The sequence below is a fragment of the Pempheris klunzingeri genome, chromosome 7 (genome assembly GCF_042242105.1).
Source record: "Pempheris klunzingeri isolate RE-2024b chromosome 7, fPemKlu1.hap1, whole genome shotgun sequence".
In the NCBI taxonomy this organism is placed as follows: domain Eukaryota; kingdom Metazoa; phylum Chordata; class Actinopteri; order Acropomatiformes; family Pempheridae; genus Pempheris; species Pempheris klunzingeri.
Genome location: NC_092018.1, coordinates 2,161,070 through 2,183,315, shown reverse-complemented (window position 1 = coordinate 2,183,315; position 22,246 = coordinate 2,161,070). Strand labels below are relative to the sequence as shown.

General features: G+C 42.9%; 2 protein-coding genes across 3 annotated transcripts; one reads left to right on the top strand and one right to left on the bottom strand.

The window, feature by feature from the left end:
- Window positions 1–1,083: 1,083 nt before the first annotated feature.
- Window positions 1,084–4,042, top strand: LOC139203706 (C-X-C motif chemokine 10-like). Of its 2 annotated transcripts, XM_070833550.1 has the most exons (5): window positions 1,084–1,207; window positions 1,913–2,027; window positions 2,667–2,747; window positions 3,506–3,565; window positions 3,698–4,042. In XM_070833550.1, the coding sequence occupies exons 1-4, from the start codon at window positions 1,138–1,140 to the stop codon at window positions 3,555–3,557; spliced, it is 318 nt and encodes a 105-aa protein (XP_070689651.1). In that variant the 5' UTR covers window positions 1,084–1,137; the 3' UTR covers window positions 3,558–3,565; window positions 3,698–4,042. The 2 variants fall into 2 exon arrangements, with proteins under 2 accessions (XP_070689651.1, XP_070689650.1); XM_070833549.1 differs by lacking the exon at window positions 3,506–3,565.
- Window positions 4,043–8,331: 4,289 nt separating this feature from the next.
- Window positions 8,332–22,094, bottom strand: cnot6l (CCR4-NOT transcription complex, subunit 6-like). Its single transcript, XM_070833548.1, has 12 exons — window positions 22,008–22,094; window positions 18,484–18,605; window positions 17,331–17,517; window positions 16,952–17,037; window positions 16,679–16,768; window positions 16,434–16,502; window positions 15,656–15,813; window positions 14,849–15,003; window positions 14,469–14,620; window positions 13,377–13,604; window positions 12,937–13,139; window positions 8,332–10,736 (listed from the first exon to the last, which is right to left on the bottom strand). The coding sequence occupies exons 2-12, from the start codon at window positions 18,593–18,595 to the stop codon at window positions 10,515–10,517; spliced, it is 1,662 nt and encodes a 553-aa protein (XP_070689649.1). The 5' UTR covers window positions 18,596–18,605; window positions 22,008–22,094; the 3' UTR covers window positions 8,332–10,514.
- Window positions 22,095–22,246: the final 152 nt, after the last annotated feature.

Below are 22,246 nucleotides of genomic sequence, written 5' to 3'. Positions count from 1 at the left end.
CCAGAATATTTAAAAGGACACCTGTGTCTCTGTGGGCTCTCAGGATGTCTTTGAATTAGTGCTTCTCAGCCACTTTCTGGTTTATTAACTGGATCAAACATGTTCGGCTCATGCAGATGTACTTTTTGTCCTTTAATGGATTTGTGCCGTTTTTCTATTGCAGGACATTAATGGAGCATTAATGGGAGCTTTACATGTTCCTTTGGGATTTAGATGATGTTAATGTTTTTGGTTTTGGCTGTTAGTTAATGTGTCTGAATAATTCCATGAGGGACGAGTCATGTTCATTCATTCATTCATTCATTCATTCATTCATTCATTCATTCATTCATTCATTCATTCATTCTCAACCAGTAATCCGAGTGTGAACAACTGGAGGAAGCCTGAAGCTGCTTTGCACTGCATATGTAAACTAGTCAGATGCAGTCAGATGGATTATTTATTGTAAAACAGCTGCTCAGAGAGTTCAGTTCAGTTTTATATTAAAATACAAAACCACCTGCAGATGCAAAGCACCGTGTTGTGGCTGCATTACTGTGGTCTGTTTACCTGACATGTGCCATGTGTGTGAATATTCTGCTTTTTATGCTTTATAGTTCAACCTCCACGCTGTTCTTGGGCAGAGCTCAAGTTTAAATGGTGTCACTCTTAACCATTTAATTTCTAAAAATATATCTTAAATCTAAAAGTCAGTGGTAGACAATCATTCCTTCAGCACGTGTGCATTTAAAATAAGACTTTTATTGATGTCCTGCAGGTAAATCTCATTGTTGAAGCAGCCAACAGAAAGAAGTATCAGAGAAATGTGTAACTATAATATGAGAAAGAACACAAATACAATAGAAGAGCATTAGGAGACAAAAAATGATGTTAGATTAGGATGGATCTGTAAAAATAGACCCTCAGAGGGGAACCCACAGTTTGCTAATTCAGCAGAGCCCCCCCCCCCATTAAAAAAAAAAAAAAACGCCACAGCTTTTACATTGTGATGTGTCATGACAGGAAAATGCTTCCTACGCAGACTTCCTTATTTGACGCTTTATAAACCCGACTCTCCTGCATCCTTTCACTGTCACAAAGACTTTCACGTCGCTCTCACATCCTCATTGGTGCCGAAAGATCAAAACAACCGCCGAGATGACGACCAAACCGCTGCTGCTGCTGCTGGCCGCTCTGACTCTCTGCTGCTGCATCACCTCTCTGCAGGGTGAGACGTCTGTCTGTCTGTCTGTCCGTCTGTCTTTAACACTCACTTTAGTATTTTTGTGTTTTGTGCAGCTAAAGTTTACAAGTTTTCTGCATGTGATGATATTTTACTGAACTTCAAGCTGGACAGAAAGTGAATATATTTAAGAATTTTAATGTTTCTTTCTTTTACTGCTTGTTTCTGCTGCTTTAAACCAGAATATTTATATTTTACATTTACATTATATTTACATTTATATTGTTGTAATAGTCTCATCTTGTTTTATCGTCTTGTTTAATTCTTTTATCTTGTTTTACTTGATCAGATGTTTGGAAATTGAAACGCTGCGATGTGTAGATGAATAAAGAACAAAACTTAATTTAACTTTATTGAAAGTAAATAATTACTTTCTGTTAAAAAACTTAACTCAAGGTCCACTTACTTGTTTTTTCTAGAGCTTTCTACTGCATCTTATGATCTTTCTCAGCTGATGGAGTTTACTCGTGTAAATCTAAAACCGCTTAAGTTCCATATTTAGCTTAAATTAATTTAATTTCTGTGACGACTGAGGAAACTCTGCCCACTCAGGAAGGTCATGAGATACGGTTGAAAGCCCCAGAACAAGCCACAGACTGGACTTTGAGGTTTTTTTTTTCTTTTGACAAGGCCTTGAGCCTTAACAAAGTTAGACTGAGCTTACAATTAAACTGCTTTTTAAATTGACAGCTTATCCCCGGGCGTGTCTCTGCCTTCGGACGACTTCTACTCCCATAAGGCCTCAAGCCATCGAGAAAATTGAGGTCATTCCTATTTCAGGAAAGTGTCGCCGCATTGAGATCATGTGAGTTGTGACAATTTCTTCAAAGCTTCAAAGGTCTGTTTTGTTGCAGAATGATGAACTAAAGCTGTGACTTCTCTCCTGGGGGAGGTACTGTCGTCCTCTACTGAAGTAAAACTAGTCATATTTAAGAATATATACCTAGCATGGGAGTTTGACCTCACAGAAGGTACTATATGAAAGGCCAAATATACCTGAGGTGGAGGAAGTACTCAGGAAATGGAAGTGAACAATACGTTAATTTGCTTTCTTGTCATCGGTGCCGCTCTCATGTCGGAGCTTTGGGCTGAGTCAGGCTAGCTGCTTCCAGTCTTTATGCTAAGCTAAGCTAAGCTAAGCTAAGCTAACTGCCCCCTGGCTCCGGCACCACGCTGATACCAAGTTTGGTCCTTCAACATATCCTTCTTCATTTAGGACAAAAGTGACAGTAGTGCAGTAAAAGTACAGAATTGCACAAAACGGAAAAAACTGAAGTTATCAAATGAAAAATAAACCTGTAAAGTTCCACTGAAGTAAATCTGTCTGTTGAAATGTGTTTCACTGTGACTCTTGTCGTCAGTGTCTCTGTATGGGAGCATCACCTGAGCACTGACTCACCTGTGACGCCTGATCACTTACACAATGAAACCTTTTCCTCCACAGCGTCACCAGGAGGAACGGCTCCAGAGTCTGTGTCACACCGACGGCGAAGTGGGTCATCATGCTGCTCAGCCGCCTGCAGAGGTAAAGACCTGTTTTTAGATATTCTAGATTTCACACTAACAGCTTCTCAGATGTGATGATTTTATTTCTCTGGAAACTGAATATCTTTGCATTTTAAACTGGTTAAAGTCACTTTTGGCTCTGACGTGTTAATAAGAATAATTATAATAATAATAATAATAAACTTATGATTAGTGCTTTACAGAACAACATAAATGAGTACACGGTTTAGTCAGGACACACAGACCTGCAGCTACACGTCGAGTTAAAACCACGAGTGTGTGTTCACTGTTTTTATTGTTCTCTCCGATCACATCCTGCATGATTCAACATTTAAATAAAGGTTGAAGTAACGAAATAAAACACAGAACATCAGACCGGATATAATCATATAATGTGAGTGAATAAACATAAATGAAAATACTAAAACAATGAAGTGATAAAAGAAACCAGACAAACAACTGATTCTGAGGAAAATAACAAACTAATTATTAATTATTTGTATAATTATTAATTATATTACTACTAATTAATTATTATTGATTAGTTAACAAACTAATTAATAATAAATAATGAATAATAAATAAAAGCCTTTTTGTAAAAGCAGGTTTGTTTGGTTAAGGAAATAATAGACAGAATAATCAATGATAAGAATAATTGATGTTTGCAGCCTTAAACCATTATCATTATCATTATTATTATTATTATCATCATATAGTAATATTACTATATTACTGCCATGATAATGTGTATTTACTGACATTTCGTTGTGTCTAAAGGACGGCCTGTATTAAAGGAAGGGCTTTCCCTTGTGTCGGTCATCAGTTATAGCGATAATGGTAATAAAACCTTTCCTAGAATCTAATCATGTTTTATATATTGATCCCTGATCACCACACACGCTCTCTGCAGCACTGTTATTCACACTGTATTTATTCATCATTCATTTTCTTGTCTTTTTTTGATTACAGGGAAAGTGTCTCCTCCAACTCGACCACCGAGTCCCCCGCCACCTCCACAGCTAACTTCTGATTCTGTAGCAACACGTGACGTAACAGTGGCGCCAATCAAGTTTATGGAACTGTGACTTAATAACTAGCTTTGTACTTCACATTTTATATCCTTTTTCTTCATTAATACTTCAGTAGTCAGATTGTTTTGCGTGTAATTGGGAAATTATTAAACATTATATCTGCATGGATACACAGACTGTACTGTGAAATGAAATACTGTGAAGGTGCTCATGTCCAAATGAAATAAATCTGTTACTATGTGAAGTAAAATCTTTAAATAAAGATACTAATCACACATTACAGTCCCGGTGGTGCCTTCTCATTGATGACAAAATAAAAGCACAGACAGAAACGCTTCCAAAAACCAACGTTTATTGCCTACAGGAGGTTGAGGGGTGGGGGGGGTGGGGTGGGGTCTGGGAGGTGGGGTGTGTGTTGAGAGATGTTACAGATGCTGCAGCTGCTCACATTTTAAACACAGCTGCAGCCTTTGTAGAAGTCCTGCGTTCACACACGCTGAGCGTCACCATGTCAGCCGAGCAAACAGCTTCTTACACCCAAAGGAGCTTTTGGATTAAGACCTCCTATAACCCAGATATCTGCTTTCTGGGGAACTAATTATGTTCATCATCCCAGAAAACAGCGTCTCTTTATCTTTATGTGTATTTCACGATGGTTCAGGATCTCCACTCTGTAGTCAGACAGATTACAAAGACTAAGATCAAAGTCTGATGATAAATCCCATCATTTCCATAAAGCAACTCGTTTTGTCGTTAAAAACCAGAAGTACAATCTGCTTTCCCTTTTGAGAAGAGAGCAACAGAAAGAATAACTTTGTTATAATAAAAGCTCTCTGGATTTATTCTTTGTGATTCTATGAAGGCATAAAACACTGGAGCAGGAGGTCTTGATCCAGCACTGATCCAGGTCCTGTAGTCTGCAGCCACACGTCTCATACCAACACAACAATCCAGCTTTTTCATCTTTACATTTATCTTTTCATTCATTCATTCATGCAGCTTCTTCCCTTTCTGGGAGCAGGTGCAGGATTCAAATTCCACTTTGGGCAAAGCTTGGTTTACTGAGCTGTGACTCAGGACCTCTACAGAGGACACATCTGTAGTTTCAGAAAAAGAAACATCAAAGTCTGCGCTGCCACCTACATCAGACAAACTTCCACTCGTCCTCGCAGGCGAACAACTTGTAACTCGTGTCGCTGCACACTTTGGCTTCCACAGAAGGAAATCTGCTTCGTGTGAGTTTGGCGGCTCTTCACCACAAAGTTTTCCGCTCACTGGCTGCAGCCTCCGGCCTGTGGAGGAGGCTGGTGGGACTGAAAAGCAGTGTGGTGAAGAGCTGCTCGCCTGGAATCTGACAACAGAAACTTAACACCGCTGTTACAGGTTACAGGTTTAAGTGCAGCTCTTTAAAATCCTCTTGAGAAATAATGTAGCACCTTTGTTGGTGGCTGCTGGTGGCTGAGGATCCTCACCAAGTTTCACTTCACTTACTACACACCAACAAAATAAATCTACGGCAACTTTAAAAGACTTTTTCAGCGAATGCTCTGAGGAAATAAATTCTTTATTTCCAGGAATAATCTGCATCTTGTTCTCGTCACTCACATTCTCCAAATGAAGGAGAAAGTGTTCTGACTTTTGTGGGCCAAATCTTATGCTGTCACTTTATTTTGTAATGGCCTCATTTCCTCCAGTGCATTAACCTGTGATCAGCATTTTAAAGGCCGAATCACCTCAGTTCAAATCGTAAAAATCTCATTTTTAATCAGATGCATTTGGTGTGTTTGTGTTTCCCACATCGCTCTTTACAGGTTAATACACTGAGGAGAAAACATGTACGCAGAAGTTCATGTTTCCTGGTTTGGATGCAGCCACCCGGCCTAGTCGGAGAATATCACATTCAACACGTAAAAGCAGATAAAAGATCCAAACACTAAATGCTTCGTCAGGTAACTGCTGGGCGTCTTATTGGCTGCCACAGACTAACGACCTCATGTAGAATGAGCCTGAATGACCTCATCGGAGAAAAGGATCAAAAACACACGGAGAAAGAAAAAAAACAAACAAAACAAAGCGTCAGGTAGTGAATGACAGGGTTTTTACATTCAGGAGCTGATGCATGCAATGATGGTCGTGATGATCCTGTGAAAGATACAGCAACCTCTCTGCAGAGCAAAACTTAAAAAAAAAAAAAAGAGAGAAAAGAACTCACCAGGGGAACCACAAAGAAGTGAGAGTGAGTACTTCACATGACTGATCTGTCCTTGATGTTATGAGTACAAAAGAAGGTGATTTTGATTTTTAAAAAAACACAGAAACCAGTCTGAGGTGATCGGTGACTCCCCAGGAGTTGGTTTCAGGAGGGATGAGAGGATGAAGAGATGGACGGACGATGGCGCTGGGTTCATCTCTGAGCGTCTTGGTCTCATGGGCAGTGCTGCTGTTGGAGAAATCGTACAAACTAGGCACGTTGTTTGTAGAAAAAGTATGCGAGATGCGCTCTACAGAGACAAAATTAACAGGTCGAATGCTTAAAGGTAACGATAAGTGGACGTCACTGTGGGGAAAGGAAAGGAAGTGGCTGTGGATGTTGGATGGTGTGTGTGAAAGGGAAGGAAGAAACCAAAATAAATTCTCATTAAGCATCATCTCTTACGCTTGGAGCGGACACTTAACTGTGCGCTGGAGAAATAAAAGCCATCAAGACAAACTGCTTTTAAGCCTAGAACATTTATCTTTTCTCAAAAACTTGGTAATACTGAATTGTACAAAGTACCAATTGAAAGACTGCATGTTAGTCAGAGACAGAAAATGCCCGTAGTTCAAAAACAAAGTTGGACAGAGATGTTGTGTCTCTACAAGAGTGTCAGAGACGGGTGGAGGTGGTGTTCACATACGAGATCTTAGTGCACCGGGCAAAGAAAAAAAGTACATCTTTGATTTGTGAGAAAATATATATACGCCCCTTTATGGGAGAATGGTACATTCCCCTCACAGCTGGGAGAGTCGCCCCGACATCAGAGGCTATTCACTTTATGTACAGCTGTTGTACAAAATCAGAAAACCCAGTGAGGTGAGTTCAGGAGTGAAGTATCGGCCTCAAAATGCTCACAAAGACAGACTTCGTCACCTCCACCAAAACTGGAGGTGTGTCCATCAGGCGTCAAATCATGTGCAAACGAAGCAAAGCCGATGCTGCCCGTCCAGGCCGGTTCCACTCATCTGACTGCGCTTTAAAGCTGAGGTTACAGGTGCTGTGTTGTGCTGACACCATTTATCCCAAAAGTATGGCTTTTTTTTTTTTTTTCTTTTCTTCAAATGCTGAGCAGAGCAAATATTGTGACTAATTTCTCTAATTCAATCTCCAAACGTCAGGATTTACTGAACACTACAGTGGGAAATGTCCCCTGCTTAGACAGGACTGGCTATCACACCAGAGTGTCCTCTTTAAACTGATCGAGCCTGTTTAGACCAGTGGTTCCAAAGGGTTCTTTTCTGCTTGTGACACCTTCAAGGATAACTTGGGCCCTATTTTCTTTACATGTTTAGGGCTCTAAAAACCTGGCAGGTACAAAAACTTTTGGAATTGGTCCAGTTGACTCTTCAGAACGGACAGAGGACAAGCTAGGATTACTTTTAATGTAATCATTAGGAAAAACTCCACAAGATCAAAGTAGGTCCACTAAAAGAGCTTGTTTGATCCACTGACAGGCTCAGAGTGTTATTCTAAGTGTGTGACAGCATCATGGAAAGGATCCCTACAGAGAGAGACCTGGAAGATCCTTTTGGTTTAACCAAAAACAGCACACACACCAGACTACATTCACTAAAACAGGGATTTTACACAGGAGGTGCTGCTCTGCTGCTGTTAGTTTGTTTGCATTATTGTGTGAATTCGTTGTTTTCAAGGGTTAGTTCGGATCCAACATGACATATATGTAGCTCACAATAACACAAGCAAACTTAGTGATCAAGGCGGCGGTAGACCAGCCACTCTTGTGTTCAGCAGGGTAAAATGACTGTGTTTCTAAGTGGAGTCTGGTGGGTTTGAATAGTGTGATACAATGACTGTTTAAAACAAAAAGGGTCTCTCTCTGTAGGGATCCTTTCCATGATGCTGTCACACACTTAGAATAACACTCTGAGCCTGTCAGTGGATCAAACAAGCTCTTTTAGTGGACCTACTGTGATCAGTTGTCCCAAAGGATCACGTTGCAGCCATTGCAGCCCGTTTGGTGGCTGCTGGCTGAGGTGATCTACTGGACCAGTTCCAACACTTTTACTACCCACCAGTCACTCAGACACTAAAATATGTAAAAAAAAATAGGGCCTATTATCCTTTAACACAGACCGTGTCCCCTTGGCTGTATGTCTGGATTGTGAGCAGTTAAAAGAGTGCATGTGAACACAACACTACAGCGCTGTTTAGAGAAAAGTCCCCAAAATAATCAGAATTGTTTGCTACCCTGTTAATTATCTCATGACGACTTCTGTGGGTCCCAACTTCAAGGTTTGGAACCACTGGTTTAGACAACATTAAACATTTGAGAGGTTCGTAAAGAACAAACGAGGTTTTGAAGAAAAATCGTTTTATTTTCTCAAATCTTTAGAACTTCCTTAAAATATTGAGAAAAAGAATAATTCTTTCTGCTGATACTGAACCTCAGGCACTGTGTTCTATGGGCGCTGGTAGTGATATCCAGTCCTGACCCCTGCACTCGTTTACCCCGACGATCCCACACTGATACTTGAGCCTCTCTCAGACAAATTTATCCGAGCGCCGTTCGCTCATTCTGACGACTCAGAAATGAGACAAATTTGAATTTCCCCAAGTTATTCTTTTTTTGGGAATGAAGCAAAAGTGCAGCAGCAGTTTTATCAAAAATGCACAAACACGTGGGACTTGTACAAGAACAACATATATGTATGTAAGAACATACATTACCTGTGCTTATAAAGGATTCTCAGAACAATAGCCTCCTGTTTGGTTTTGCTCGTACGATGCAACTCTGAGAGTCTTTTCGTTTGAGAGGTACTGCTGGATGCATAGCATAGCCCTGAGTTACAACTTACATAAAGGGCTATTAGTTCTAATCATCTGACACAAATATACAAAGTTTAGAGTCCACAGGAATCTGGCATGAAGAGGCTCCAGTGACCAATTTCATAGCGAGCCTTTGGTTACATACATTCGGCTCCTGGTCGTGAATCGTGAGCAGATTCTTCTCAGGAAGTATTTTCTCTCTGGCATCAATAAATAAATATTATCGACAGAGTGCAAACCACTCGTTCTTTGGCCGGTCAGGTGACGGGAAACAGGACGATTCTCTTTTAAGAACGCAGGTGTTCAAAAGTACGACTTCCAAAGCTAAAAGTGTAAAGAGCTCCGCTGGCCAATGACAGGTCGTATTACAGATACATTTCATGTCTTAAAATACCTTTTTCAAAGCAATTCAAAGAGTAGGGGACCAATTTGGTTGCGGTGCTCACAAACAAATGGGACCTGAGCACTAACTTGGCCTGAACTGATTGCTTTTGTACTTTAATACTTTTTAGTGCCGCTACAAACTCACAAGTTGCATCTTTCGAACGACAGCGAGCACGAATCGGCCGAGACGAGCCAATACCTCCGCAAGTGAAACACGCAGCACTGATCAAAGAGGTACGAGACCCGTATTACGGAAAAGATATAGCTCATAGAGGTGAAAGCAGTAGCTCAGTAACATCCACGCAGCACCGTGAGGTGGCTTTCAGGGTGAGATCTGCTAACTGGCACAAAGAACCAGGCGACAAAATCCCAAATAAATGTGGAAATGTGATGCAGAAAACGGGATTCTGTATGTTATTTTCCACGAGGCAAGAGTCTGAGTCTGAAAGCCCCTAAAAACAATCTGTCATCAGGATTTTCAGTGCTGTCATGTTTCACAAGACCTGCAGCTGTGAGATCGTTTCATATTCTAGTCCCCAATGAAGTTACGTTACTTTTAAAAAAGAAAAACACCCAATCGGCACTTTTAACCTTAAAAACTGCAGGTATTTTCTCACAGGTAAGACACCTGAACATTTCTTTCTCGGATCAGATAATATGAACGTGGTGTAAACAAACCTTTTGACCTCCTCCTGCAGCACTCCTATCCTAACACCAGCTGCTTGTAGTGTTACTCGTTTTATTTAAACACCTGTCAGTTAATTTGGGAGTGACGGCAGGTTCCAGTTCTACAGACACAACATTCACGTTGTGGCGCAGCATTAACATCGTAACGTGTTTCTCTGTTTACGCTAAAACGATCATTTCACAGCCGTGTGAAATGAGAGAAAGAAACCCAAAGCAAACGAGTAGATTCACCTTTAAAACGTTGATAGTAGCAGTTCGGGTTTGTTGCTGTAGGAGCAAAATCTACACGCGGTCGCGATCGTATCTAAGGCCAAAAAAAAACAGAAGTCGACTTTGGGGGTGGTTACCATAGCAACTTCATCCCAAGCCCAACATTTGGTATCAAACCTTTTGAAGGGGGAGAAAGAAAAAGTAAAATAAAATAAAACATTTACAGTGTGCAAAAACACAAAAAGGAGCAACAGGCGGGCGAATACTTCACTCCTTTAGGGTGGGGGTGTCTTGGAGTTGGAGGGTTCGGATGGTGTCTGAGTTTTAACATGATCGGTAAACTGTACAGGGTCCTGTATAAAGCCGGAGGGGGGAGGACAGTGCTTGAAGGTGGGGTAAGAAGGGCGGGCGGGGGCTCTCTCGGGCTGCACTACCTGTGGACCGGCAGGTGCAGCCCGTTGAGGGGGTTGAGCGGGTGGGACATGGGGGGCTGCAGCTCCAGCTGGGCCAGCAGGGAGAAGTGGTCCGAGGGGATGTGGGGGTGGGGGCAGCCGGTGATGTTGTTGTCGACGAGCCACTGGCTGTCCAGCGGCCCCAGCAGGCCCAGGACACTCATGTGGGTCTTGGAGAAGAAGATGTAGTCGATCACGCCCTGCAGGAACAAAGACATCATGTGATATCAGCGCCCCCGTCAGTCCGGCTCCAAAACTAAATCTTAACAGCTACATTTCTTCACTTTCACGCTGAGAATCAGATGAAAAGACTGATCCCACACATGACGATTAGCTTAGCATAAAGTCTGGAAACAGGGCTAGCCTGGCTCTGTGTGCAGCTAACACCAGCACATAACCCCCCCAGTAAAACACCCATTTGATGTTTCAACACTTATCTTTTGCACAGATTAAACAGAGAGGATATAAAGTTATTGAGTGAGTTTTGGGGAGCTGCTCTTGTCCCCTTCAGACAGAACCAGGCCGGCTGGTTCTCCTGGGGTCCAGGATTCGTGCTAAGCTAAGCTAACTTCATATTTAGTGTGAGTGGACTCGATCTTCTCACCTAACCTTTGGGAAGAAAGAGAAGAGGCACATGTTGATCTTTACATCCTCTACACCCACCGTCGTCCTTCATCAGCATCAGACGGTTTCTCTGTGACTTCTCTAAACTCTTCTTCTCTTCCCGTCTTACAGTTTTATCACCTCCTGATTATTTTGACCACCGTCAGCCTCAGATAAACTCACTGTATGAGAGACGTCCCTTTGCGCTCTCTTGCCAAAGCTTGGAGGGAGAAATCCACTAAACAAGGAAGAACCTACGTTTGATAAGATGTTCACGTTCTTTTATTTTTAGTAACATTCAGCAACAACAACTCAACAATTTAGCTGCCAATCAAAGTTAAATCATTATTCTGCAACTGCATATTTACCTTCTGAAAAGGTTTTGGAGAAGTTTGACATCACTGTTGGGAGCAGCGGTGTGTCCTGTACTGACCGCCGCTTTTAGAAAAGTCTTAGTTTTACTGTTTTGAGCCTTCTGCTTTGAATTCATCGAGGCTGGTGCTTGTGTTTGTTACGGCTACTTTAAACCATTTCTTCGCTGGATTACAGAACAAGTCCTGTATGGTGAAAAACACCGTTACCGTGATAGAAGATTCCATAAACCGTGACGGTGCTGTGGTCGGGTATGAAGACTGGAGGCAAACATGACGAACAATGACGGCCATTGGTGTGTTTGTCGGCTAAAGTCTCAGCTAGTAATTTCAATCTACGCCCACTGATAATGCCGCTTTGGTCTCACGAAACACGTCGGATGCCGGTGGATGTTTGCACACTGGACTTATTTGGGTAATATAATTGACGCATTTCATTGCTAAGTCATCCAAGGAGTCAATTTTTGTTTGTATTAGTGAAAACAGAAACTGAGGTGATGATGTGTTAAGGATCTGTTTTGTAGAGATGAGCTCAGCGTTTCTGCTGAAACCTCTGCAGGTTAAAGGTTTGTGTGAGGCAGGCGGGGAAGTCCATTAACAGTGGTGTAAAAAGCGGGAGCAGAAAAAAAAAAATGTGTCTCTGTGACTCATTAGGAACCAGAGCAGAGACCACAGGAGGAATCGAAAGGAAAATGCAGATTCAAATACAGGCTTTACCACCAACGCATCTTAAAAAACAAAAAAACAGTAGAAACGCTGCGCTGTGTTGTTTTGTTGCAATTTAAAGAATATAAATCATAGATCAGACACGCAGTGCTCAGGGTTTTCTTTTCCCACCACAGCAAAACTACTGAAATGATAGAAAACATTCCACATGTATGAGTCTACCTCACGGCAAATACTGTATTACACCAGCTGTTTTTTAAAATAACATTGAACTGCACCACTGTGACTATATATATATATATATATATATTAAAGTCAGACATGAACAGCACTAACTTCTACCAACTGCATGTTTATAGAGTCAACAAACTGATTCAGACAGGGAAGATAATCTGGTTTTGTTTCTTTAAGTCATGTTTTTGGGTGAGACATGCAGCTGATGCAGGAGTTGCAGTGTATTTATTTCTACATGCAGTGTACCTGAGCCCCTTTGCTAAAACTTTGACCCAAAAATAAAGGCCAGAAGGGAACAGGAACACTTGGCTTGTTCGTTTAGAATTACACTGGCCCTTCAAACATGTCTTTTCGTGCTCTTTTACTCATTTGAATGTAGTTTCGCTGGTTTTTTTGCAGTCTGGAAATCTACTAAAAACTTATTGAGTTGCATGATTCGATTAAGTTTTTCAAATTTTAACAGTCTACTAGTTGATGTACCACCTAAAGAGAAATGGATGGATCAAGTGTTTGAAAATGTTTTTACCTTGAAGTCATATGTGTAGTTGGTGTAAGGCATCAGATTGCTGTCGTAGGCGCTCTTCAGCTGGAAGCTGTGTGTGATGCTCCCGTCTGAGTTGCCGTTCTTGCCATTGCAGCTGAAGTTGGTCAGACATTCACTGTAGCGCAGCTCCTTAAAGTCCTTGTGGTTCTCAGCCACTCCTCCGTTGCTCAGGTATTCCACCACACCTGGGTCACGCAAAGGTAAATATGAAAGTGCTCCACATTAGTCCAGAACGTCTCTCTTGTTTTAAAAAACCCTAAAAATGCCCCCAACACGTATTGTGTGTGTCCAGCTGCATCACCTATCGGCTGAAGGGAAGTCCTGAATACAAACATACGAAACAAAATCTGCAGCAACATAAACTGAGGAGGACCGAAACGTTAACGGAGGTTCCTGAAAAGTGAGGCGGTCCTTTTTCCTACCGGAGTCGGGCAGCGAGTTGAGGTCAGCACACAGGACGATGGGGATGGAGGACGGGTCGGAGGTCGGCGAACCGGTCGCCACGGAGCCCGAGGCCCTCTCAGCGATGCTCTTCAGCTCCGACAGGAACATCATCGTTTGGATCAGCTTGACGTCCGAGTACTCGGGGTCCCAGTGCATGTGGGCGTTGGCCACCAGGATCAGCTGCCTCTCCTGCGGTGACTTCATGCCTGAAAACAGAGAAGAGAAGGGGGTTATGAAAATGTCACAACCCAAAACGGAGAAAAACAAAAAAGTTACAACCCCCCAAAGTGCCAGAAAAAGCCTGACTAGACTGGTGAACTTATGTTCGGGCTATTCCGGTTACAGAAAAGCACAGAGCTCTGATGCAACTCTAGAAACTCAGAAGTGCTGAAACAGTGAAAATAAAACAATGATAACGGAACATGAATGAAGGAGAAACAAACAAATCAACCACAGACAGAAGTTCTACTGTACAGGCTCACTGATAAACACTGATCACATAAAATGTTCTAACCACAACAGAACAGATGTAAAGATCCTAAAGTACACATAATCTGTCCACTAATTTAAATACAAGAGGCCATTCTTTCTCCCTATAATCCCTCCATAGTGGATTCTGGGATTCTAGCGACACCTTGTGGTAAAAACACTACTTTCCCTGTAACGTCTACGTTTGCTGCTTACAAGCTGACTGTCATTTCATTGAGTTAGTATTGGCTACAGTGCCACTACGGATCCATGTCTGTGTTATATATTGTTAATAACACAGTGCCTGTTCAACTTTAAGTTACAAATGTGTCGGTGTTAATTCACATGTGCAGTAAATATTGATAATATAGCTGAAACAATTTTGATAATCGATGAATCATTGAGTCATTTATCAGCTTCTTGCTGCTCTTTCCTCAGTTACATCCTTGTGAAATGAATATCTCTGAGTGTTGGACCGGACCGACGCCGAGGCTTGTGCCATTATTCTGATTTTGTGCAGTAACGCCTCGATTGATCCTCAGTTTCTCACTGGAGATGTTTTTTTTGTTTAGTAGTTTAGAAGACCGTCTGTCTGCTCTTACCACCAGAGAACATGTCCTTGTTGACCTCGAGCAGAACGGCCACGCCGATGTTGTCTTTGGTCATCACTCTGTTCAGCATGACCTCTGAGCCCTCAGAGTTGGCCATGGCCACCTGGTTGAACTCCACAGTGTGTTTCTGGACCAGAGTAAACCTGCACGAACAAGTAGCATCAATATCCAGGTATTTCTAAACCTGAGCCCTGCTTTTACATAATCTGGTGACTAAATGTCCATGAATGATGAAGTCAACAGGTACAAGACGTTTTGGAATTGGACCAGTAGAGTTTGTTTGTGTTATTGTGAGACTCTGGTGTTTTAAAGGGACAGATTGGATCTGAACTAGCCCTTTAAATGAAAACAAAACAGATCTTTAAACTCACTTCTCGGTCTTGAAGAACACCGCACAGCCATCCACGTGTTTCCTCTCCTGTTCAGAAACCAGTTTGGCACGAGACTTTGGACAGAAGTAGCCGTCGTAGCCGCGCTCCTTTAGTGTTTCCAGAAACAAAGCGTAGTACTGCTCCGTCTCCACCTCCTGCAGACACACCGAGAGCCAGAATCATCTACAGGAGTCTGGGAAATGTCTGAGTGAAGCGGTTAGTTACTGACACCAAAGGGAACAGTGACCATCATCCAGATATTTATGAGTTTGTTCTGTAGAAGGGCTGGAGTAATAATCCACTAATAGCTGCAGACATTTGTGGTCACCAGAGGATCAATCCTGACAACTTTGGTGACAGGAGATCAGAGTTGTTCCTTATTCTGTGAAATATCTCAGCATGTACAGGACGGATTAGTCCGGATGTCCCACACAGCTACTAGACCCTCGACCTTTCTTAGCTAAGAGTTATTTTAAAAAGCAATGTAACCAAAAAGTTCTACAAAGTCCAAAGAGATCAATAATTTCTGACGGTGAAATCAGGATGGAATATTAAAATACTTGCAGCTAAGATGTGACTGACGACTGTAATGTAATGATTTGTGGAAAACTGAAAATGAACAAGGTAAATGAAGTCCAACAGTGGAGTGACAAAGGTTACAGTAAATAAGAAGTTCTAACAGCTTTAATATGTACTTTGAGACATGCTCTGTCTGATTTGTTTATTTTTCTCAGCTTACAGTAAAAAAACATAAGAGGGGAAACGTGGAGGCGCCGTCTGCTTCGCGCTGAGACGCCCCTCAGTTACCTGCAGGCTGATGATGTCAGCGTCACAGCTGGTGATCTCCTCCATGATGCCTTTCTTGCGGTACTCCCAGTTGAGGGCCCAGGACGGACAGTAGCCGTAGAGCTGTCGCGTGGCGTACTTGTCGCACAGGACGTTGTAGCACATGACCGTGAACGTGGCTGCAGGAGAGGGCAGGGACGTTAAAGGATAACTCCGCTGTTTTTGTTAGGCATATATTGTGTTGGATCTGATCTATAACAGAAACTGGGAAATCAGCAAGACAAACACGTATTATTATACAAACCATGCAGGATATTACTGTTTAACTGGTTTAACACACTGTTTGTGAATCTTAACACACCTCTCCTCGTTACATCGTTTTCATTTTATACCTTCTGTATGCGGCCACAGCATCATATTGGTTCGGGTTGTTAAGTTACGCTCGAACAAAGACAGGCATTAGAGTATCTGACAGCACTGCGGTGGAATCCTGACAGTCCTGCAAGACCTGACGCAAATATCACAGGTGCTCGTGGTTTGAACTTTGCTGCGGGGGGGGCGGGCGGTCAGGAATGTATGCATAGTGGGAGCAGGCGGAGTGGAGCACAGGCAGCGATGGTCAGAAATCCAGTGGAGCAGGATTTCTTTACAAAAACAGTCCCGTGCAGAGCTCTACTTTACAGGCTTCATAGATTTCAGTGAATCTGTCCGTAAAACAGAGGGTCATGTTTCACCTGCACACACAATGAGACAAACCAACAGACAGTTGACGGTAGAACTTTGACCCTGATGAATGTACCTGTGGGAGTCATTTGGTCTCGCTCTTTCAGAGTGATCCAAGGTCTTTGGGGGAGCTGCTCTGGGTGCACTGCAAACAGGGCAGAGAGAAGTTAGGGATAAGTGCTCACCTGCCTGTGGCAAACACAATGGTGCGCCTGCTATGATATACCTGCGCTGCTCAGGTTGACAATAAACTGACAGTTAAATATGCATGAGTTCCAAACGGACGGTCACGTAGTAAGGCGAAGCGGCCGAGCCGTTTACCTGCTAGATTGTCAAGCATGTAGTTCAAAAGCTTCCTGGTTCCGTCCGGCTCCTGGTACAGGTTGAGGATATCTTGGGACAAAGGGTTTCCTGCAAAACAGCCACATAATGAAGATAAACTATGTATAAAAAAGCAAAGCAGGGACTTTTGTCTTTCACCATCACTTTTTTTTTTAAATGCAGCCACAAACGAGGACTGATCACTGGTGGTCAGGAGTGATTTAAAACCTTTAACACATATAATGGTAATAATGGTAAAAGAGACAGACTCACCTTTCAGCCCCAGGGTTTGTAACTGGAAAAGCCTCCCAAGTTCATAAGGCAGAACTCGTAAAAGATTGTTGTTTAAAAGCAATTCCCTGCAAGAGGACGAAAACTATCAGTCACTGATGCGTTTTTATTGGTGTAAAAACATCTTCCACCTCGCTGTCCTTTGCTGTCACCTCCCTTAAGTCTTCCAGTTAAAACGTACCTTTGCTTGCCACCTTCTTTTTTGTTTGAATGTTTGATCACTGACCCTAAACACACTGACTACTGTGTTTTTTCCATCCCTATTGCAGAATATTCAACCACCATTTTGCTAAGTTCATATTTTGAGTATCCAGGAAATATCATCTCTTAATGGAGACACAGCGCTGAGATGACTGCCCACCTGAGAGAGACCATGTTGCCCAGTTCGGCGGGCAGGCTGCGGAGCTTATTGGACGACAGGTTCAGGTAGACCAGGTTGGGCAGCTTGGCGATGTCCGGCGGGATGCGGGTCAGGTTGTTGTCGTTGATGTGCAGCGCCGTCAGGTGGGTGAGCGTCCATAACGAGCTGCTCAGACTCCTCACCCGCCCTGCGCCAAGACACACACAGGTATCAATCAGACCAGCGGATAAAACAGACTGTGGCTGCTGAAGATTAGATAAGACTTCCATTAAAAACTAGCAGCAGTGTTGAGATTTCTGTTTTGGGGCATATTGGAACGTTTTTCACGCCTGAACAAGAACTACAGTCAACTCGTGTAAATCTTTAAAAGCTGGAAAACCACATGTAGACCGTCATATGACACTAAAACCAGACTGAAGGAACTCAGCAGAATGATCCAGCATGAGCAAAGAACTCTGGGAAAAATCACTGCACTTGAACTTCAGCTGAATTAAACCAGTTGACAAAAAGATTCATTCATTTTTAGCTTTGATGTCGGCAGGAACCCATTTCTAATATGTACACATACAGCTCACGTAAAATAAAATCACCTGATTACATGTTTAATATTTACTTTTTGCTGGTCAACAATCCCCTTTTTTTCAGTTTCACGCTCATTCAGCTGTGAACATGAACCCCTGACACCATGTGATTCTGTCAAAAGAATTTCAGTTATGTGGTCGACAGATCTTATCTATCTTAACTCGGAGTCCTTTAACCAACAAAGAAGAAAAACTCTGCTGCAATTCTATAAAATGTCCCAAAACCCAACACGTTTTTCTTACGAATCACTTAAACGATAAATCAGTTATCACAATAGCTGCGGATTAATTAATGCTCTGATGATTAATCAGCTTCAGTTTGCACACACAGAAACAGTTACAGACAGTGAGCGCACACACTGCTTCATCTCACTGACTGAAACAAAGACTCTGATACATCTTTAAGTGTTTGCTCTTCAAGCACTGGGAGACCTGGACTCAACAAGTCGAGCTGAACCCAGCGTGAGTGACTGACATCTTGTTCTGGTCCACTGCTTTAGTTTTGTTCTTAATTTTCTAATATTGCCGATTAAGAATCTACAGCAGACCCAGAAGGAGTTAGTTAGACTGACCCGATATTTCAAGCTCGGCCCAGTAAGACTTCTTCCCATTGGCCGCCTCCTCGGCTGACATGATGGTGTAACATCTGCGGGGATCTGGAGGATCATATTTTTCCTTTGGCATACCTGTTAATCTGAAACACAAAGTAAGAACACAGAGATTTTAGTTTTGGCTGTCACTGAGGTGGCAGGACAACCCTACGGAGTAATAATAATAATAATAATAATAATAATAATAATAACAAAGGATTTATAGCTCTTAAAGATCTGTTTCACCACATATGTGATAAGCAGTAACTGTAGGTGTGTTTTTAAGATCCAAACAATTTAGGTTCATTGACCAACAATCATTTTTTCAGCTTCATGTTCATTCAGCAATGAACACCGAAGCCTACCTGATTAGTTCTCGTTGTCTTTAGTGTTCAAATGGGTGAAAGCGTTTTGAGAAAGATGCAACACGTGTTCGTTCGGCCACAGTAACCGTTTAAATCAGCAGAAACCAGAGTTAACGGCACGTCACGAGCACCGACCCTCTCCGGTGGACCAACCAAGCTTTTCACTGAAGTTTTGACTGAACACTGAGTTCGAAATACCAAAGAATGCTACAAATGGAAGAGTTTCTAACTCATTCAGCGATAAGCAGCATATCAAGAGACATTTATTGAAGTCCTACCAATGGCGTCACACTGAGCAACAGGTGGCAACTACACACAAGACATGGAAAAGAAGTAGACAGCCAGCTAGTGAACATGGAGGCGCTATCTTTGCCTTTTGTATCCAGTTCATATAATACGGTACTTTGACGTTTTGGACATTTGTGTGAGATCTTGTCAGAATTACGGCGTGTGGACTCTGGAGTTTTAGCTAAAAACGTGTCTTGTGAGGTCACCTTTGACCTTTGAGCACCGACATCTAATCAGTTCGTCCTGGAGTCCAAATGTGCTCGTGCCAAATAGAAAGACAGAAATTCTCCTGATGAATTCTTAAGATGTCGCGTTCATGAGAAAAGGACGGACTGACGGACAACCCATGTCACATACAAATCATAATAACCAGATAAATCTCTAAATGTCTGACAGTGTTTGCCGGCTGCTGGTGGGCGTGATTTTCCACCCTGACACCCAAACATGAGCCAAACCCTGAACCCACAGAGGAAGCACCTGGAGGACCTGGAGGACCTGGAGGACAGCTATGATGCTGGAACGAAGACCGAATTCTCTGACAAGATCAGGAAAATCCAGTTTTCATCTAGACTTTCAATCGGATCAGTTTGTGCTTTAAGTCGCTCCTTTCTGAAAGCATCTCACACACTAAAGGAGAAGTGCTACATGATGCTGATACCTGATGCTCGTCTGAATCTGGACTTTCTCAGACTTTCAGTCGACTTCCCAAACTTAGATAGATAGATAGATAGATCACTGGACACTGAACATCTTTGAGGAAGCACCTTGACTACATTTTTCACCATCTTCTCACATTTTATAGGCCGAACAACTAACTGATTAGTGTTTTGTTCAATCATCCTATCCATCCATCCATCCATCCATCCATCTATACTTCTTATCCATCAGGGTCGTGGGGGAGCTGGAGCTGACGGGGCGAGAGGCGGGGTGCACCCTGGACTGGTCGCCAGCCAACCACAGGACCAACACACACAGAGACAGACAACCACTGAAGCTCAGACTCACACCTACAGGCAATCTAGAGTCACCCATTAACCCAAGCTGCATGTCTTTGGACTGTGGGAGGAAGCCGGGGTACCCAGAGAAAACCCACGCAAGCACGGCGAGGACATGCAGACTCCACACAGAAATAAACAACAATATAAAAAAAAGAGAAAACCAGCAAAGTCTCACACTAAAGGAGCTGCTTGGAAAGTAAATCAAACAATTATTTAACCGTTTCAGCTCAGGACAAATGTTTTATTACATTTATATTGTATTGTAGCTGGTCTTTAGTCTAATTTGCACTCTGTACTTAAAGAAAATGTTAGAGTTCAGTTAAGTTTTTATTTGCCCATCGCAGAATGTTAATGACACACACACACTGCTGTTATTAACACAATAACTAAAAGGTGTGTTTTCCAAAAAGTAGAGGTAAATATAAAGAATGTATTCAAACATAAGAACATGAGATGTGTGTGTGACCTTAGAGTTTGATTAATGCAATAAATTAAAAGGCCTTAAAGTAACTTTATAACACAAGTGACGAGGTGTTCTCCAGTGAATGTTCTTGCTGAGAGAAATTAATGATTAAGTCTTTTCTCAGACGGTACTCACATGCAAACACACAAGTTACTCAGGCAAATACGCAGGCATGCCTTACACCGTAGATATCACATCTGCCTATCAGCAGCCTGCAGGACGTCCTCACACAGACCGGCCAACATGCAGCAGGAGCTTGCAGGTTATTCTAACTCTCCTGCTGTCAGTCAGTCTGCTGCCTGACATGCATGGTTCAGGGACACACGCGCTCAGCTGCCAGATTACCAGGTGCACACACACAAAGTGTGCAGCAACAATCCTGCAACAAACCCTGCCTCACCAGAGGCTACAACATCCATCCAAAACCTCTCTGGAACTCACAACGACACTGGTAAAAGTTGGGTTTAGTGCAGGACTGCTGCATTAGTTTCAGACTGGAAAGACACCTGGAGGTGGACTGGATAATAATCGTGTAATATCGTGCATTATTTTGTGGTTATGCACGGACTTGTGAGCTGAAGAAGAAGAAGGGTGCAGAGTGGGGGAGGGAAGGAGCGGGTGCGTGATATTGTGCATCCAGCAGCCGTGAGGTTGGCTGGGGGCGAACAAGTTTGGAGCAGACTTACATAACCTGTTTACACACGACTGGGTCACAAGTAAGAGGAATCAACAGCGGCTGCGGGCTGATAAACGGCCTGCTGGCACCGGCACCGGCACCGGCACCGACTCTCATCACAAGCACGAGACGGTTTCTACAGTTTATTACAGATAACTTAAAACATTATGGTGACTTTGAATCTGTTGCCCTGGAGATGAGACGTTGCTTTTTATCTTAACAAGGCGGGAAGTTTTATGTAAATGGGGGAAAAAAACAACAACATATATAGCAATGAGAGCTGACAGCTCAGAGACGAGTGTCCAAACATAGCTGTGCGTTAATGTCAAAAGTGACAGCACGTAAACGTTACATGGACGGGCCCGTCCAGGTGAAGTTCGGCCCCACCGCTCAGCAGCTGTCACACCTGACAACGAGGTGAACACGCCCCTCTGGATGCGTCTATTTCCACACTTTTAAATGTTCAAACTCTCAAAAATATCCCCGAAGCAGCAGCGGCAGGTTAACCGCCCCGGCGCGCTGAAAGCAGGGCGCTGGATTTGTTTGGCTAGCGGCTGCAGGGCGCACGCCGCCCGGGCTCAGCGAGGCGGACTGCGGAGGGGGAGAGTAGGGGACGGAGTTGGCGCAAATGGAGGCGGATTTAACTGTGAAATTCAACCCGGGGAAGCCTGGACAAGCTGTCCGCAGCGTGAGAACAAAGTGGGAAATGACATTACCTTCATTCGGGGGCGGTAGAAGACGGTTTTTAGAGGGAATCGGTAGAGACATGCAGACACGGCTGTTGAACCCGTTCAGACCCTGAACGTCTCGGAAACAGAAGGAAGAACAACAAACGCGACTTCCGCTCGTACCCGTCCGCTCACCGCATGCGCCCCCGTGCTTGTTCTCCCGTCCGTGTCACTGAAAAGTCCTCGTAAACTTATTTTTTTTAATAAAATAAAACACAAGACGCTGT